This window comes from Schistocerca gregaria, unplaced genomic scaffold (assembly GCF_023897955.1).
Source record: "Schistocerca gregaria isolate iqSchGreg1 unplaced genomic scaffold, iqSchGreg1.2 ptg000561l, whole genome shotgun sequence".
NCBI classification, from domain to species: domain Eukaryota; kingdom Metazoa; phylum Arthropoda; class Insecta; order Orthoptera; family Acrididae; genus Schistocerca; species Schistocerca gregaria.
In genome coordinates, this window is record NW_026061954.1 from 102,242 (window position 1) to 123,392 (window position 21,151).

Sequence of the window (21,151 nt, forward strand, 5' to 3'; positions counted from 1 at the left end):
TGTCAATCTATAAATCAAATTGCAAAAGATGAAATAAATAAAATAGAAAGAAACTTCCACATGGGAAAAATATATTAAAAACAAAGATTCCAAGACTTACCAAGCGGGAAAGTGCCGGTAGATAGGCACAAGAAATAAAACACACAAACACACACACAGAATTTCTAGCTTTCGCAACCGACATTTGCTTCTTCAGGAAAGAGGGAAGGAGAGGGAAAGACGAAAGGATGTGGGTTTTAAGGGAGTGGGTAAGGAGTCCCTTAAAACCCACATCCTTTCGTCTTTCCATCTCCTTCCCTCTTTCCTGAAGAAGCAACTGTCGGTTGCGAAAGCTAGAAATTCTGTGTGTGTGTTTGTGTGTTTTATTTCTTGTGCCTATCTACCGGCACTTTCCCGCTTGGTAAGTCTTGGAATCTTTGTTTTTAATATATTTTTCCCATGTGGAAGTTTCTTTCTATTTTATTTACATCATCATTAATTTGAACCCAACAATTACGTTTGTTATTGTCTCTGTTGCATTTCCAAATCTTCTCTATCATCTTACTTTCCTTTTTGTTTGTACAAGTAGTTTCACTTTGTATTCATCTTCCCTTTTTCCGTAATCTACCATACATTTTATCCTGCCTAATTATACTCAATAATACGTAATTTACTTCCAAACCATAACCTAAAAATTTTTAACGCTTTCAACATAACTGCTGCTATAAAATCCACTGTTCCAAGTTTACAAACATTTCGTGTAAACTCGTGAATACTATTTCACAGCTTCAGTTCCTTTCACCCATTAAACAACCATCTCAGCTATCTCCAACAACTTTTGTTTTATTTCCATTCCCATTTTTCCCACATAACCGATCATTTTTTAGCAGCTTCCCACAGGTTTAAACGTTATTATTTCTTCATCAAACAATTGTTAGCCTCATTTTCATAACCTGCCAGTACATAACCAGTCCTTTGAATACATTTACACGCAATTTTTTTTCGAGATTTTTTCCGAAAATTTTTTTTGAGACTTTTTTCGAAAATTTTTTTTTGAAATTTTCCTGAATTTCCCCACCCTTTAACGTGTTTTGGAGACAACACAACTACCTAACCTTTGCACCCATTGTTGTTCACCAACCTAAGTTCAGCACAGGATCAACATAGCTCATCTCAAACCAACACTTTTTCGACTTTTTTCACACCTTTACCTCTCCCTATATATATTTCTATTTATTTTCACTTTAACCTCATATTACCCTTTCCACCTTCTAATACCATGTCAACCTTTCCGCTCCCGGGATTGAAATGACTCCTTACCCTCACCCTTAAAACCCACATCCTTTCGTCTTTCCCTCTCCTTCCCTCTTTCCTGAAGAAGCAACTGTTGGTTGCGAAAGCTAGAAATTCTGTGTGTGTGTTTGTGTGTTTTATTTATTGTGCCTATCTACCGGCGCTTTCCCGCTTGGTAAGTCTTGGAATCTTTGTTTTTAATATAAAAGATGAAATAATCTATTTATATTGCCTGTGTAAATGTGTCAAAAATGTATTTTTCATTACTTACAAGGTGTACATATTTTTGGATGGCAATTGTCATACAAACACTTAAAACACAAATTCCTTTTGCGCTATGGACAAAATAACATACAAAGATTTAAACAAATGAAGGGACTATAAATAAATGAGCAAAAAGGACGGATAGAAATAATAATTGCAGTAATGGGGACAAAAATATAAGATGATGAAACAGAAGAAATTAAATTGAAATTGATACAGACAAAATTAAAATCTCAAGCACAAAGACTCCAAATGGAAAAATGGAGGAAAAAAAAGAGTAAGTGTAAAAGTTAATACAATGATTAAAATGGCGTGACAAAAGGTTATAATTTTTTTAATTAAATTTAAACCAACTAATTGTAGTTTCAATGACTATTTAAAAATACAAAATTTTGAAGCAACTGATGAGGTTCAAACACACAAACTTCTGCATGTCAGTCTCATTCACTAACTACTATGCTGTAACATCTTTAAGTGCACAATAGTCAATTTTAGGGATCAAGAACACCATGCAAAATGACGAGACTTTTTCGTCGATTTATATTGGCCAAGAACATAAGCAGACCAAGCATCGAACCTTATGGGATAGCATAATTTGACTGATCAGTCTCATTAACATATTTTACAATTTTTGGAGACCAAACACAAACTCCTTAAAACAGTATTGGATAAGTGTGTATTACATGGAACTCTGTCAAATCACAATGAGCATTTGACAGAAGAAAACAATAGAACACTTTCATTTCATTTTTGTTACCTTCAGAAGAATGCACTATAGTTGATGGTTGTAAATAAAGTAAGTTTCTGCGGAATATCGCCCCATATATACAATTGGACTGACTCCTTCTTGGAAAATACAAATCAGTTCTTTATTATCAAGGGGGGGGGGGACATTGTCAGGAGTGACAGTAGTGTTACATCTACTACACTAAGGTAATTATTAACTAATTTCTTGCACTACTGCATGCTAATCAATAACTATGACCAGTGTGAAGCAACAAGAAAGGGGCACAGTAGAGTGAGATGACTCTGGTTACATTGTCTTAAAATGAGCCCATGTCATATACTTGAGGGGGGATATGGGCAGATTGATGAAAGGTGGACATAAGAAATTTAAAGGGGTACGAAATGGTATACAGCAAGGACAGTGGGTACTCAAAGGAAAAAGTGAAGGTTTATTAGAATGTGTTGTGTAGTATGTTAGGTGGCGCATAGTTAGGAGATTATCTGATAATGAGCAGAGGGTGGGAGAGCAAACACAGCAAAAATGACAAGGAGATGGCTAATACTGAAGCAAAGGAGTGGGGGTATGGGGCCAAGGGGAGGAGGAGTGGGACTATAGGATAATGTTTATGAAACAAAATGTGACGGTACAGTTTCTGATAAAATTTTACAAAGGACCATCCATTTTCTAACTTCTAACTGTACATTGTTAACAAATTTCAACAGTCGTCATGGGAAGTTAAGATGACAGAACCTGATTTGTACAGCCAATGACATAACAGTCTTTTCATTTTGACTGATGGAGAAATATTAGATATTTAACAAAACAACAACCTTAACATACTTGTTATTAGAGTACAATAGAACTGAACTTTCGGAGAAAAACACTGTTTGTAGGGGCAAATACACACAAACAAATTAAGGGTACTTTAATGTGGGGTTTTCATTAAATGCATTTGCTATATTAAATGCCTTCCAAGCTAATATACCATTTTACAGTCTATAAAGTGCACTTTTTTCGTCAAAAAATTTCCTTGAAATTAATGTAAACATGTCCATTGTTTGATTTAAAATCCTCTCCAGTCTTACAAATGGCCACATACTCGAAGCTAAGGGAAACCTATCTGGCAACTTAAGAGATTCAATTGGCAAGAGCAGTACACCGATGCGATGCCCATGATTTGCGGAGATTCAAATGTTTGCTAACACTGTCTCCCTCCCACCTCATCACCACAAATCCAGGACAGTGTATAGCGTATGATGCGTCATTGCAGTTTACGGTGCCAGTGAACTCTAACAAAGTGATTTGCGTTATTGATAACAGTACGATACTTTTGTTAGTAGCTAGTTTTGTAATGGAACAAAGAAAATGTATTCATATGGTGTAGGTTATAAATTGAAAGGAATAGCATATGTAGAAGAACATAGAAACAGAGCAGCTGAGTGGCATTTTGGCCCTCCACCAAAAGAAAAAAACCATTCGCAATTCGTGGTATAGTAAAGAACAACTGAAAAAAATGGGTAAGACTAAATGTGCAAATAGAGGACTGAATGCAAAATGGCCAAAACTAGGAGATCCAGGATGGAATAATGATAAGATTATGAAAAGGCTAGTTTCCACTCACCATATATCGGAGATGCTGAGTTGCAGATACGCACAACAAAAAGACTGTCAAATATAGCTTTAATCAAACAGGCCCTTCATAATAATAGACAAAACAGCCAAACATACTCCTCTCCCCCCCCCCCCCCCCCCACACACACACACACACACACACATACACACAAAATCACATATCTGGCTGCCAAGCCCAATGTTGGTGCTATAGTTTTATAAGGCGCCATGGATTTAGCATGCAAACCGAAACCAAAATATATCAGAATATGCCACAAGAGTATGAAGAGAAAATATTATCTTTCCATCACTTCATTACTCGACATTGAAAGAAAACAAGTGTAGAACTAAGCCAAATAGCGAATATGAATGAAACTCCTCTGGCATTTGGTATCCCAAGTAACATAACTGAAAGGTGCTGAAACTAACTATAAAAACAATCCTGATCCTGATCCCACTCCTAATGATCCAACTCCCCAAGACACTATCCAAATTGAACCCTGCCTGCAACAGTTCCGTCCTCCATCACAGCGGGACCCACCTCCTCTTCCTCAAAATCACCCTCTCCAAACCTTCCAGGAATTTCTCACTTCCAGCCTTGCCTCTCAATCTTTCTTGAAAAACCTTAATCCTACTCCCAACATCACCACAGCCGAATCCCAGGCTATCCGTGATCTGAAAGCTGACCGATCCATCATCATTCTTCCGGCTGACAAGGGTTCCACGACTGTGGTACTTGATCGTCGAGAGTATGTGGCTGAGGGACTGCGTCAGCTTTCAGACAACTCTACATACAAAGTTTGCCGAAGTAATCCCATTCCTGATGTCCAGGCGGAGCTTCAAGGAATCCTCAGAACCTTAGGCCCCCTACAAAACCTTTCACCTGACTCCATCAAACTCCTCACCCCACCGTCACCTCGCACTCCTACCTTCTACCTACTTCCTAAAATTCACAAACCCAAGCATCCTGGCCGCCCCATTGTAGCTGGTTACCAAGCCCCCACAGAACGTATCTCTTCCTATGTAGATCAACACCTTCAACCCATTACATGCAGTCTCCCATCCTTCATCAAAGACACCAACCACTTTCTCGAACGCCTGGAATCCGTACCCAGTCTGTTACCCCCAGAAACCATCCTGGTAACCATTGATGCCACTTCCCTATACACAAATATCCCGCACGTCCAGGGCCTCGCTGCAATGGAGCACTTCCTTTCACGCCGATCACCTGCCACCCTACCTAAAACCTCTTTCCTCGTCACCTTAGCCAGCTTCATCCTGACCCACAACTTCTTCACTTTTGAAGGCCAGACATACCAACAATTAAAGGGAACAGCCATGGGTACCAGGATGGCCCCCTCGTATGCCAACCTATTTATGGGTCGCTTAGAGGAAGCCTTCTTGGTTACCCAAGCCTGCCAACCCAAAGTTTGGTACAGATTTATTGATGACATCTTCATGATCTGCACTCACAGTGAAGAACAACTCCAGAATTTCCTCTCCAACCTCAACTCCTTTGGTTCCATCAGATTCACCTGGTCCTACTCCAAATCCCATGCCACTTTCCTAGATGTTGACCTCCATCTGTCCAATGGCCAGCTGCACACATCCGTCCACATCAAACCCACCAACAAGCAACAGTACCTCCATTATGACAGCTGCCACCCATTCCATATCAAACGGTCCCTTCCCTACAGCCTAGGCCTTCGTGGCAAACGAATCTGCTCCAGTCCTGAATCCCTCGACCATTACACCAACAACCTGAAAACAGCTTTCGCATCCCGCAACTACCCTCCCAACCTGGTACAGAAGCAGATAACCAGAGCCACTTCCTCATCCCCTCAAACCCAGAACCTCTCACAGAAGAACCCCAAAAGTGCCCCACTTGTAACAGAATACTTCCCGGGACTGGATCAGACCTTGAATGTGGCTCTCCAGCAGGGATACGACTTCCTAAAATCCTGCCCCGAAATGAGATCCATCCTTCATGAAATCCTCCCCACTCCACCAAGAGTGTCTTTCCGCCGTCCACCTAACCTTCGTAACCTCTTGGTTCATCCCTATGAAATCCCCAAACCACCTCCCCTACCCTCTGGCTCCTACCCTTGCAACCGCCCCCGGTGTAAAACCTGTCCTATGCACCCTCCCACCACCACCTACTCCAGTCCTGTAACCCGGAAGGTGTACACGATCAAAGGGAGAGCCACATGTGAAAGCACCCACGTGATTTACCAACTGACCTGCCTGCACTGTGATGCTTTCTATGTGGGAATGACCAGCAACAAACTGTCCATTCGCATGAATGGACACAGGCAGACAGTGTTTGTTGGTAATGAGGATCACCCTGTGGCTAAACATGCCTTGATGCACGGCCAGCACATCTTGGCACAGTGTTACACCGTCCGAGTCATCTGGATACTTCCCACCAACACCAACCTATCCGAACTCCGGAGATGGGAACTCGCCCTTCAGTATATCCTCTCTTCTCGATATCCGCCAGGCCTCAACCTCCGCTAATTTCAAGTTGCCGCCGCTCATACCTCACCTGTCTTTCAACAACTTCTTTGCCTCTGTACTTCTGCCTCGACTGACATCTCTGCCCTTAACTCTTTGCCTTTTAATATGTCTGCTTGTGTCTGTGTATGTGCGGGTGGATGTGTGTGTGTGTGTGTGTGCAAGTGTACACCTGTCCTTTTTTTCCCCAAGGGAAGTCTTTCCGCTCCCGGGATTGGAATGACTCCTTACCCTCTCCCTTAAAACCCACATCCTTTCATTTTTCCCTCTCCTTCCCTCTTTCCTGACGAAGCAACTGCCAGTTGCGAAAGCTCGTAATTCTGTGTGTGTGTTTGTGTGTTTTGTTCATGTGCCTGTCTGCCGGCGCTTTCCCGCTTGGTAAGTCTTGGAATCTTTGTTTTTAATATAACTATAAAAACAAGTGGACGTGAAAAATTCACTACACTGTTATCCTTTCACATTGTGCTGGCGGTACCAAACTTAATCCAATAATCATTTATAAATAAAAAACAATGCCAAAACCTTCTGAAATATGGCGATGTGTTGTTGTTCATGTACATGCCAAAGAGTGGATGGATGAAGCTGATATGAAATTATGGATTAACAGACAGAAGGAGAGAAGGAAAGGTGCTTTATTGAAGAAGAGTTTTCTCTTTGTGCTGTATCAGTTTAGCATTCAAAAACTGGGACAGAGAAATGCTTGCTGTTATTCAGGAAGGACTGACTTCACAATCGCAACCTCTTGATGATTCAATAAATATCTAAACCATTTAAAGTGTACATGGAAGAGGAGCGAAACAAATAGACAATGGATGAAACCCAACACGAATTCATGCCAAAGGGAGCTTTAAAATTACCTGCAAGGTTCGCAGGAGAGCTTCTGTAAAGTTTGGAAGGTAGGAGGCGAGGTACTGGCAGTAATAAAGCTGTGAGGACGGAGCGTGAGTTGTGCTTGGGAAGCTCAGTTGGTAGAGCACTTGCCCGCGAAAGGCAAAGGTCCCGAGTAAGAGTCTCGGTTCGGCACACAGTTTTAATCTGCCAGGAAGTTTCAAGTTAACAGTTATTCATTGGCTATTACATAATACCCTGCCACTGGTTGCCTCAAAACTGACATGGAGAGATGTGCAAATATCTGCTTTTAGCCTCTCTTACCTTTTTCTTGTTAATGACGATGTTGCCATAAACAAGTATGTCATTAAACAGGAAAAACTGTCGAGCTTTCGGTTTTTTGCGACACATCTTTGTGAGGACTCCTTCTCCTACTAGGACTCTCCCTGGTACTGCCAGTGGCTGGAACAGAGCAGATGTCTTACTTTACAGAACGAAATTTAAAATTAACAGTGTATTACAACTGATCACAGATACTATGCCAGTACCATTAACACACACATATGGCAAAAACCATGTGACAAAATGTTCTTAGACGTTCAACTTGTCAAAGTCCACTTGCAATAGTGTAAAACAAATTTGACCAGCTGAAAATGCAAGTAATATTTTTAATTTTCCCAAATGAGCTTCATGGAAAATAAACATTCTAATTCTGTTGAGAGCAGCAATAAGATCATATTAGACATCTTCACAAATACATTACAGATCACTGTATTACTGAGATATCAAGAAATGATGCCATATATAACTTAACTGTGTGTCAATCACAAAACAGAAATTTGTGAAGGTGGTAGGATTATACAATACACTACAGATACCCACAAAATATGATGTTGGCCTGATTTCTTTACATCTGCCAACTGAGTGCAATTTTTTTGTGGCTATCAGTTACTTAGATAGTCCCACATACTGTACTGAAAAGCTACAGATACATCATCCCGGTAGAATATGAAGTCAACACCGACCTCTTCCCTCTATGACAAGTGTCATTCCATAGCATATTGAGGAAATTAGCTCTGTTACAGTGTTTTCTACATAAAAAAAGGCCCAAAAATATTTGTGTGTTAAGCAGAAAAAACAAAGAGTTTAGGTGAGCTAAGTTCACATGTACGCCTGTCCTAAAATGAGGATGCTGTTTTGCCAGCAAACGTTGCAGTGTCTTGGATTTGTGGACAGTAAGTTTTCATTTATGTTGTACTTTCTCTACCAATCCTTTGGTCCTTGAAACAACAAACATATCACTGCATCATACAGAACTATTCATGTTACATCAGTCACATAATCTATACATATCACGACAAAATCTAAAACTTTTGACCAAACAGTTGACATGTGCCCATCTAAGGTCGCTGCAACCATCTCCACTAGGACAAACAAACCTATGGATGAACTGCAAACTACCTAAGCAAGTTAAAGCCCTCCAAATGTGGCACTCCCCCCTAAGTGTAACAGCAATTATGCTCTCCCAGAAAAAAAATATTTGCTCACCAGTTAGAAAATCTGCAGGTTATCACAGAAAATTTGGAGTTTCTGCCCAGCTGTATCAATCATCCTGTGACAAGGAAAATGTCGTTGAAAATCTGTAGTGACAGCAACTCATTTCAAAAACAACAACTGTTGATTTTCACAACAGAGCACTTCTCCAAGTTACAATTCCTCATTGATATAAACACTGACAACCGAGTTTACCCTTCTTGTCTTTCACACTTAACACCAATAGAATTTACATGTATGTTGCAACTGGATTTTTCATCAAGACTTATGACCACATCATCTTGCCTCTCAAATTCAATCTTCAACATGAACTTATTTGGAGATTTATTATCGCCAACTAGCAATACCCTATGGGTGCGGCACACTTGTATCATTCCATTGCTTCCTCCCAGATATTCACTATCAATGGTTACTTGACTTGAATGCCAACCTTGCTGGCAAAAAAATGACTGATGGTGGTTCGCTACTTCCCTGAGGTTACACATATGTTGCCTAGACCAGCACTGACAAGACACTTAATGGCAAATCATCTCATAACTACAGGAGGACAACCAGTCCATGCATAGCCTCATCAGCTGCTTGCAGACAAGCTCATGACTGCAAAGCAAAAGTTCTCTTTCATGTTAGCACAAGACATCTGTCATCCTTCAGATAGCAAGGGCTTTGCTACTCTACAATGTCACTTAGAAGAGCAGCAAGTGGAACCCTTGTGCAGACTTTGGCTATCTTATCACCAGAAGAATACTCGGGCGTCACTCTGGGCCACATACTGAGCTAAGGATTTTTCTATGAAATTCATGGAAACACAATTTCCTTCATGATCAACAATATCCAAGTTTTTTTATCATACAACCATTGCACCAAGAAGGTATACCCAAAATCAATGTTTGCACTCCACTCAGATTTTACAAATTTCTTCAAATGCCATTCAGGCTATGTAATGCCTCTCTCACTTTCCAACTTTTGAGACATATCACCTTATTGTTGTTGTCTTCAGTCCTGAGACTGGTTTGATGCAGCTCTCCATGCTACTCTATCCTGTGCAAGCTTCTTCATCTTCCAATACTTACTGCAACCTACATCCTTCTGAATCCACTTAGTGTATTCATCTCTTGGTCTCCCTCAATGATTTTTACCCTCCACGCTTCCCTCCAATGCTAAATTTGTGATCCCTCATGCCTCAAAACATGTCCTACCAACCGTTCCCTTCTTCTTGTCAAGTTGTGCCACAAACTCCTCTTCTCTCCAATTCTATTCAATACCTCCTCATTAGTTATGTGATCTAACCATCTAATCTTCAGCATTCTTCTGTAGCATCACATTTCCAATGCTTCTATTCTCTTCTTGTCCAAACTATTTATCGTCCATGTTTCACTTCCATACATGGCTACACTCCATACAAATACTTTCAGAAATACAATCCTTACACTTAAATCTATACTCAATGTTAACAAATTTCTCTTCTTCAGAAACACTTTCCTTGCCATTGCCAGTCTACATTTGATATCCTCTCTACTTTGACCATCATCAGTTATTTTGCTTCCCAAATAGCAAAACTCCTTTACTACTTTAAGTGTCTCATTTCCTAATCTAATTCCCTCAGCATCACCCAATCTAATTCGACTACATTCCATTATCCTCGTTTTGCTTTTGTTGATGTTCATCTTACATCCTCCTTTCAAAGCACTGTCCATTCCGTTCAACTGCTCTTCCTGGTGCTTTGCTGTTTCTGACAAAATTACAATGTCATCGCAAACCTCAAAGTTTTTATTTCTTCTCCATGGATTTTAATACCTACTCCAATTTTTTCTTTTGTTTCCTTCACTGCTTGCTCAATATACAGATTGAATAACATCGGGGAGAGGCTACAACCCCTTCACACTCCCTTCCCAACCACTACTTCCCTTTCATGCCCTCGACTCTTATAACTGCCATCTGGTTTCTGTACAAATTGTAAATAGCCTTTCGCTCCCTGTATTTCTCCCCTGCCATATTTAGAATTTGAAAGAAAGAATTCCAGTCAACATTGACAAAACCTTTCTCTAAGTCTACAAATGCAAGAAACGTAGGTTTGCCTTTCCTTAACCTATTTTCTAAACTAAGTCGTAGGGTCAGTATTGTCTCACGTGTTCCAACGTTTCTGCAGAATCCAAACTGATCTTCCCCGAGGTCGGCTTCTACCAGATTTTCCATTTGTCTGTAAAGAATTCGCATTAGTATTTTGCAGCAATGACTTATTAAACTGATAGTTCGGTAATTTTCACACCTGTCAACACCTGCTTTCTTTGGGATTGGAATTATTATATTCTTCTTGAAGTGTGAGGGTATTTCACCTGTTTCATACATCTTGCTCACCAGGTGGTAGAGTTTTTGTCAGGACTGGCTCTCCCAAGGCCGCCAGTAGTTCTAATGGAATGTTGTCTACTCCCGGGGCCTTGTTTCGACTCAGGTCTTTCAGTGCTCTGTAAAACTCTTCACGCAGTATCATCTCTCCCATTTCATCTTCACTGATGTCTTCTTTCATTTGCATAATATTGTCCTCCATTACAACACCCCTGTACAGACCCTCTATATACTCCTTCCATCTTTCTGCTTTCCCTTCTTTGCTTAGAACTGGGTTTCCATTTGAGCTCTTGATGTTCATACAAGTGGCTCTCTGTTCTTCAAACGTCTCTTCAATTTTCCTTTAGACAGTATCTATCTTACCCCTAGTGATAAGGTTCTACATCCTTACATTTGTCCTCTAGCCATCCCTTCTTAGCCATTTTGCACTTCCTGTCGATCTCATTTTTGAGACGTTTGTATTTCTTTTTGCCTGGTTCATTTACTGCGCTTTTATGTTTTCTCGCTTCATCAATTAAATTCAATATTTCTTCTGTTACCCAAGGATTTCCATGAGCCCTTGTCTTTTTACCTACTTGATCCTCTGCCCCTTCACTACTTCATCCTCAGAGCTACCCATTCTTCTTCCGCTGTATTTCTTTCCCCCATTCCTGTCAATTGTTCCCTTATGCTCTCCCTGAAGCTCTGTACAACCTCTGGTTTAGTCAGTTTATCCCAAGCCCATCTCCTTAAATTCCCACCTTTTTGCAGTTCCTTCAGTTTTAATCTACAGTTCATAACCAATAGATTGTGGTCAGAGTCCACATCTGCCCCTGGAAATGTCTTACAATTTAAAACCTGCTTCCTATATCTCTGTCTTACCATTATATAATCTATCTGGTACCTTCTAGTATCTCCACGATTCTTCCATGTATACAACCTTCTTTTATGATTCTTGAACCAAGTATTAGCTATGATTAAGTTATGCTCTGTTCAAAATTCTACCAGATGGCTTCCTCTTTCATTTCTCCCCCCCCCCCCCCCCCCCCCCAAATCAATATTCACCCACTATGTTTCCATCTCTCCCTTTTCCTACTCTCGAATTCCAGTCACCCATGACTATTAAATTTTCGTCTCCCTTCACTACCTGAATAATTTCTTTTATCTGATCATACGTTTCATCAATTTCTTCATCATTTGCAGAGCCAGTTGGCATATACACTTGTACTACTGTCGTAGGCATGGGCTTCGTGTCTATCTTGGCCACAATAATGCGTTCACTATGCTGTTTGTAGTAGTTTAGCCGCACTCCTATTTTTTTATTCATTATTAAATCTAATCCTACATTACCCCTAACTGATTTTGTATTTACAACCTTGTTTTCACCTGACCAAAAGTCTTTTTCCTCCTGCCACCGAACTTCACTAATTCCCACTATATCTAACTTTAACCTATCCATTTTCCTTTTTAAATTTTCTAACCTACCTGCCCGATTAAGGGATCTAACATTCCACGTTCCGATCCGAAGAACGCCAGTTTTCTTTCTCCTGATAATGATGTCCTCCTGAGTAGTCCCCTCAGATATCTGAATGGGGGACTATTTTACCTCTGGAATATTTTACCCAAGAGGACGCCATCATCATTTAACCGTACACTAAAGCTGCATGCCCTCGGGATAAATTACGGCTGTAGTTTTCTCTTGCTTTCAGCCGTTCACAGTACCAGCACAGCAAGGCTGTTTTGGTTATTGTTACAAGGCCAGATCAGTCAATTATCCAGACTGTTGCCCCTGCAACTACTGAAAAGGCTGCTGCCCTCTTCAGGAACCACATGTTTGTCTGGCCTCTCAACAGATACTCCTCTGTTGTGGTTGCACCTCAGTACGGCCATCTGTATCGCTGAGGCACGCAAGCCTCCCCACCATCGGCAAGGTCCATGGTTCATGGGGGTAGTCATATCACCTTAGGAAATATTTTCATGAAAGAATCAAAACTAGGCCATCTTTTCAAGTGTTTTGTGTGCTCTAAAGTGAAATTAAAAAAATATATTTCAGGTAAAAAAATGAAGTTTAGCTTTTTACGTCTCAAAAGGTTAGTGTGTGGTAACCCGAAGATTTGTACGTGATAACTTACAAGCGTAAGGTCTCCAAATATAAAATTTCATTCCCCCACTGCTTTCCAACAGTTGACCAATTGAGGGCAAAGCTGATGATATTTGTAAAGCACCAAAAGTCTGTATTTTCAGGACATTTTTACAAAAAACTATATCCTGCAAACTCTTTTACACAGTTTTCATTAGAAAGGCCTTGATCTAAACTACCTAAAAAACTGATTTGGTTTTGCAATGTGAGCATATACAGTCCCAAAAACTAACACAATGCATAGAAGCAGTAAAAATACATGCTTATTCCACTAGTACTCAAATGAAATCTGACATTTCTTATTGTTTTATAACTGTTTAATATCCTCTGGGGAAGGTAACATTAAAAATCCTGGTCAACAGGAACTGGAGTCTTCTGCCACAACTCATATGACATATTTCAGGCACTTTTTCTACTGTAGTAACTACAGAATCAAATTAATCGTTGTTGTCATGGTCCCCAGCCAAAGACTGGTTTGATTCAGCTCTCCATGCCACCTATTCTGTGCAAGTCTCTTCATCAAGTTTTTTATTTCTTCTCCCTGAATTTTGATTTCAACTCCAATTTTTCCTTTTATTTACTTTACTCCTTGCTTGATATATGGATTGAATAAAATAGCAGATAGGCTACAACCCTGTCTCACTCCCTTCTCAACCACTGCTTCCCTTTCGTGCCCTTCGACTCTTATAACTGCCATCTGGTTTACGTACAAACTGTAAATAGCCTTTTGCTACCAGTATTTTATCCCCACCACCTTCAGAATTTGGAAGAGAGTACTCCAGTCAACATTGTCAAAAGCATCTCTAATTCTACAAATGCTAGAAAAATAGGTTTGCCTTTCCTTAATCTGTCTTACTAGTAATAGGGTGAGTATTGCTTCACGTGTTCCTGAATTTCTACAGAATCCAAACTTATCTTCCCCCAGGCCAGCATCCACCAGTTTTTCCATTCATCTATAAATAACCTGTGTTAGTATTTTGCAACTGAGACTTATTAAACTGATAGTTTGATAATTTTCACAACTGTCAACACCTGCTTTCTTTGGAATTTGTATTATTAAATTATTCTTGAAGTTTTGAGGGTATTTCAGCTACCTCATACATCTTGCTCACCAGATGGTCTTAAGAGTTTTGTCAGGACTGGCTCTCCCCAGGCTGTCAGTAGTTGTAATGGAATGTTGTCTACTCCTGGGGCCTTGTTTCAACTTAGGTCTTCCAGTGCTCTGTCAAATTCTTTACACAGTATCATATCTCCCATCTCATCTTCATCTATATCCTCTTCCATTTCAATAATATTACCCTCAAGTGCAATGCCCTTGTATAGAGCCTCTATATAGTACTTCCACCTTTCAGCTATCCCTTCTTTGCTCAGGACTGGTTTACCATCTGAGCTCTTGATATTCGTACAGGTGGTTCTCTTTTCTTCAAAGGTCTCTCTAATATTCCTGTGGGTGGCATCTATCTGATCCCTAAGTGATAAATGCTTCTAAATCCTTACATTTGTCCTCTAGCCATTCCTGGTTAGCAATTTCACTTTCTGTCGATCTTATTTTTGAGATGTTTGTATTCCTTTTTGCTAGTGCCGGCTACATTTAATACATTTTTATATTTTCTCCTTTCGTCTATTAAATTCAATATCTCTTGTGTTACCCAAGGATTTCTACTAGCTCTCGTCCTTTTACATAATTGATCCTATGCTGCCTTCACTATTTCATCTCTCAAAGTTACCCATTCTTCTTCTACTGTACCCCTTTCCCCTGTCCTTGTCAATCGTTCCCTAATGCTCCCTCTGAGGCTCTCTACAACCTCTTGTTCTTCAGGTTTTCCAGGTCCCATCTCCTTAAATTCCTATGTTTCTGCATTTTCTTCAGTTTTAATCTACAGTTCATCACCAATAAATTATGGCCAGAGTCTACATCTGCCCCTGGAAATATCTTACAATTTAAAACCTGGTTCCTCAGTCTCTGTCTTGCCATTATATAATCGATCTGAAACCTTCCGGTGTCTCCAGGTCTCTTCCAAATATACAACCTCCTTTCATGATTCATGATATTACCAATTTGTTTAAACCATGAACTCAATTTTGACCCAACATGTATGCAAACTGTGAGTGCTGATGGTAGGGAAGGCATAGCATTCAATCCTCATGTCCACTAAATAATGTTACACATTTTCACTTGTGAGAATGATGGAATTTTCATTTTGAAAGATGCAATCATTCACTGGGACACTGTCATCTAGATGGTTTCACAGGAAATATAAATTACCTCCCTACTCAGTGTGACCGTAAGCTTTAGAGAACATGTTAATATCAGTGTTCAGACTATTTTGTCTAATGCCTTTACCATGACTGAAATAACAACTTGCACATGCTATAATCAATGTCTGATATGATCTGTTTCTTTTTTTTTTTAATTAAATCATGAGGTTAAGGAGCTGGATGTGTGAAGATAAGTGATCAGTTTGTATTGCCGAAAGTAACAACAAATTCACTCTGAATCTTACATACATATGCGCTGCCAACCTCTGCACATGGGCAGCCCATTGTAAACTTTAGCCTAAAATACTGATGGGCAGGTTTCATGTGATTGAGGAAAATATTACACTTGTAATCTGGAGCATGCCTGGCAAAATGATAAGTTAAAGAAAAATACATGTACTTTCGGGACACAATTAGGTTGATTACTGTCATGCTGGACTATAGCACCAGATGTGTGATGAAATGAGGATACAACAGTGCTACCTAAAACATCTTTGACATTCAATGGTTTCTTAAGGTACCACATACTCCTACATCTGTTGGTCATTCAAAACTGTGGTTAAACTGTCAACTTGATAACCAACACAATATCGAGTTGTTAAAACAATGATTGACTTACAATATCATGGCAGACAGCACTTGTGGAAATGTTATGATGTTGGCATGTAACTGTTGGGGATATGTGAACAAACAAGATATGATGTGCAGAGTGCATTAGACTCTATGGAATATACATGTTCCATGTTTGTTGATGGGGCAACATAATATAATTTGGTAGTCAATTGTATTAAAATGTGTTGTACAAATAAAGCGCAAGTTTATTTTGCCCCTTAAATAGTTGTTAACTATCATTTAGCTGTGTTAATATGCATAAACAACAACAGGTTATGGGCCCAGGTACTGGATTGCGCAAAAGGTGTGCGGAAGTTCGTATAAACTTGGATTGTGTATGCTATACGAAGAAGAAAATAACTAAAATGAGTACACCACAGATACCGCAAATAGAGCGGCTTGTAGGGAGTAAAAATTACGCGACCTGGAAATTTGCTGTTGAGGCGTATTTGCACTTGAATGACTTATGGGACATCACAAACGGTAAATTGGCACCTATGGAGTCAAGTTTTGGTACTAAAGATTGGAAGGCGAAATCAAAATTAAACATTTTGATTGATCCAGTGAATTTTCACACAGAAAAGACTACGACAGCAAAGGAGGTATGGGGCAAACTGAAAAACACATTTGAAGATAGTGGTTTAACCAGAAAAGTAGGACTACTGCATGACCTGATAACCACAAGATTGAATAAGAGAAAAGCATGGCTGAATATGTGAATAAAATAATTTCAATCTCATATTGTCTGAGGAATATTGGTTTTGAAATTGTGAATGAATGGATTGGAACTTTATTGTTAGCTCGACTACCAGAGAAATATTTGCCAATGATTATAGGTTTGGATATTTAAATGGAACTGCTGACTATAAGTTAAAATATTCTAAAACTGGAAAATTTGGAAGGATCCAGTGATGCAGACTGGGGAAATTAGTTGAAAAGCATACATTCCATCACTGGAAGTTATTTTAGACTAATGGGAAGATTGATATCATGGTCTTGAAAGAGACAAAGAATTGTTGCTTTGAGTACAGTAGAAGCTGAATATATGGCCTTGTTCTCCACTATCCAAGTAGCTCTTTGGATCCATACACTGATGAGTGAAATAGAATCCCCCCCAACATTAAAGCCAACTGTGGTAATTTGGGGAGTATGGAAGTATCCGATCCTACCCGTCTCCTTTGACCTGACATCACAAATATGGCGGAAACGACTATAAACCACAATTCCAATATGGCACATATAAAGTCATTACGTACACATTATAAAGACGAAAATACATAAAAAAACACACACATGTTGCACAAAAAGCCTAATGACACTAACAGGACAAGTGCTGGAAATTGGGGTTTTTTGGTGGGGACAAACTAAAAATAAACATATTTAGACACCCACCCCCATGCAAAACAACGAAAAAAAAACCGACAACACGAAATTACCCAAATTCCACTAAACATAATATCATCTGGAATCGGACACTTCCCTTGAGCTATATAGCACAACAGCAGCTCCCGATCCCATAAATAGGGACCGAACACTTCCCTTGACCTACACAGGTCAAAAACATCTCCCGATACCAATACCAACAGCCAGAACCATACATTGTAATAAAACACTTCCCTCGACCCCAACACACAACACATACACTAAAAACAAAAAAAATAAAAACTTACCACAAAAAAGTTCCAGCGCCACAAACTAGGTTGGCCACCACAATCAAACACAGGCACACACCCAGCCTCCCCCCCCCCCCCCCCACACACACACACACACACACACAACTGCACAACCACAAACCAACAAAAAAACACTCAACCAAAGGAAAGACCCGACCAACCCACACCTCAACCCCCCCTCCCCAACCAACCTAACCTCCCCCCTCACCCAAAAATTAAAAAAAAAAAAAACCATAAACAAAAACCAAATGCAACATAAAAAATTCTCAATCACACACTACAACTCAAGAAAAACCTCTCTCTCTCTCTCTCTCTCTCTCTCTCTCTCTCTCTCACACACACACACACACACACACACACACACACACACACACACACACAAACAAACAAACAAACAAACAAACAAACTCGAAATAAACCACCCACCCCATACTGAGCCGCAGCCACCCACCCACACTAACTAACCACTTTCGGCCTATACATTTTACTAACAGCCATTAAAAAAACAGAAAACACAATAGCCCTCAGGGACACTCTTTTACCAACAGTACTCATCTAAATGAGACTGAAGGTTGAAAGAGTGCCTCTTTCCCCTCCAAAAAACTGACTTAACAGCCCCCCACATCCCCTCTATTGTATTTGTTCAAGCCCCCGTCTCATAACTTTTTAAACTCTAAGCTATGGTTAATGACTAAATGATTGAATCTTCTCTCACCCAACCCCCTATAAGAAGAAAATGCATCTGAAACTACTGTGGACCCCAGTTTTATGTACTCCTCAAGTAACCCCAATAATTCCGCCTTAGACCTCCCTTCCACAACCCTAAAAACACATTCAGAACACTCCTCCTCCCCCCCACCAGCCCCCGAAACAACAGCCCCCCACACCCAGACACCAACCACATACTTACCCCTCCCATACTTCCTTTTCCCAAACTGCGACTCGTCCACTTCCACAACCACCCCATGCCGGCCCAACTTACGCCTGCACTTAATAAACTCAGAACAAACTCCACAGCAAAAAGAAAACCAATCAAGCACACTCCTCTCACTCACACCAGTCTCAAGTGTGCAAAAACTGTGTGAAGACCTATAACAAAAACAATAACTCATCAGTACAATCTCGCGCATGCCCAACCTACACTTCTCAAAACAGGAACCACACTGTATGGAACGTCAAATGTCATCCTTTCGACAGTGCCACATATAGCAGTCCCTGGACCGAGATGCCAGAACTTCAGCCAACTTCATTTCTTGCCCACAAATGGAGCACTTCACGATCTCAGCAAGTAACGCAAACAGCTGTAAAAACTTTATCAGCTCCAACACGTTATTTCCCATTATATCATGCAGACGCGCACTATTTAATTTTATCCTTCGTATCCATTCTTGAACAAAAACAACAACCGATTAATTTACTCAAATTATGATACGACCAACAGCGAACAACACTAAATTAACCTTCACACAAAACCACTAAATCGTTAACTCACAGAAACGAATTCCTCTACAAACACAGCCAACACACGAACAATTCTGTATAATAAGCAAGACTAAACTGAGCCCATTACACCACACAAACGAGAGCCTTAAACATACCACCAGAGGGCACAACAACCCACAACACGACAACATCCACAAACACATCACACTCACAAACCAAACTCCACGCCGTCATGACGTCACACACCACAACACCCTTACATCATGGACCAAAGCCGATGGGTGGGATAGGATGCTTCTATCGACCCAGCATCACTTTATAAGGCATCATGTGGAACAGTGGAATATAATCCTCAGTTATCTATGCACAGAAGAAATGTTATCTGATCTCCTAACTAAGCCTCTCAGTAAGGACAAATTTCAGAAGCTGGTGAAACATTATGGTTTAACCTGGAATGTATAGTGTTGAGTATCTGAAAAGTATTATTTCAGGGGTGAGCTATGGGGATATGTGAACAAACATTTTTCAGCTTGCATAGTGGTGCACAAGATATGACGTGCAGAGTGGATTTGACTCTATGGAATATACATGTTCCGTGTTTGTTGAAGAGGCAACGTAATATAGGCTAATTTGGTAGTTAAATGTAGCCTATTAATATGTGTTGAGCGAATAAAGTATAAGCTTATTTTGTCACTTAAATAGTTGTTACCTATCATTTAGCTGCATTAATCTGCATAAACTACAACAGTAACTGAAGTGACAGCTACATTTCTGCCTACAGTTCATAGTGTTAAACAAATGGTGGATGCAATGACATCATCTATGGTAGTTACTGCTGCTACAAGCTTTTAGCACACTCCTAAAAGCTACAACTGCAAAACAGATGCTTGTGCACTTATTGAAGTACAAATCACATGGAAGCAATTTTCACAGTACTAGATACTGGAATGTTGCTTCTCTGGTTTGGCTGTTAAAATGTGTCAACTACAATTGTGTGGCGTGATGAGGGGCAACTCGTAGTTAACAGTTTCAAACGCCAATAAACGGATGGCTCAGACCAAAATAATATGGTGAATAATGCTACAAAAACATATTTAGCACCTTAACACAAAATTGTTCAAGACAGAAATTTTTCTGCTCTGGCATAACTTTTTTTTTATTGAGCAAAGCGTGGCGTGTATCTATCATTCGGTCTGTATTACTCTTTCAATTTCTCTTGAGTTTTTCACCTTGCTCATCAATGTGTAACCTTGTGACTATTACCCTGTACAGTATTCATACTCTTGTAAATATCTTACTCTCTTATGGGAGCTATCGCGTAAACGTCTTCAGTTTGCGTAGCTCTGTCATCAAAAATCTTTTGACAGAAGACTCTAGATTGCGACGTCTGTGTTTCCTTATTATCCAAATCAACACGCATCATATTTGGTGACATTAGCTATATGGGTAAGAAATAATCTTACCTGTCCCGAACTGCCGAAGCAGCTCTCCACCATGGCAATGCGTCGCGCATTAGCTTCACTGTTAACTAGAAACATTACACATCATTACTGACAGTTTTAAACTGCTCACACCCATAACATTAGGAAAAAGACTTCAAATTATACTCTCTCTTCTAAGTACTAAGACACGCACAAGTATCTTTTATTGACATAAAGAAAGCCTAATCGCAGCATGCGTATGAAAAACATCCATAAAAACTTGAAATTCCAAATTGTGTTATCACATTCTATAGCAGAAACAATCACAAGAATCCTTACCCAGCCTATCGACCATGTTTCGTTCCTACACCTCATACCAAAGATTCACAGAACTATGTACAACATTGACTCACTCCAATAAACATTTTCATTGAGAAAATAGTTAACTACTGATTATACATTAAAAAACCTTAAAATTATTTTCTCGCTATGGGAGCATATTTTCAAGTTA

At 39.8% G+C, this 21,151-nt stretch overlaps 1 protein-coding gene across 3 annotated transcripts in view; it reads right to left on the reverse strand.

Annotated features, from left to right (window-relative positions):
* Positions 1–21,071, reverse strand: part of LOC126314467 (pleckstrin homology domain-containing family F member 2-like) — a 112,484-nt gene extending 91,413 nt beyond the window's left edge. For 2 of the 3 annotated variants that reach the window (XM_049992434.1, XM_049992436.1), the window contains exons 1-3: positions 20,855–20,946; positions 20,683–20,747; positions 7,541–7,678 (exon numbers count right to left, since the gene is read on the reverse strand). In XM_049992434.1, the coding sequence (XP_049848391.1) occupies positions 7,541–7,678; positions 20,683–20,747; positions 20,855–20,873 (222 nt within the window). In that variant the 5' untranslated portion in view covers positions 20,874–20,946. Of the gene's footprint in view, positions 1–7,540; positions 7,679–20,682; positions 20,748–20,854; positions 20,947–20,979 lie in introns of those variants that run through there. The other variant, XM_049992435.1, reaches the window with a different exon arrangement.
* Positions 21,072–21,151: the final 80 nt, after the last annotated feature.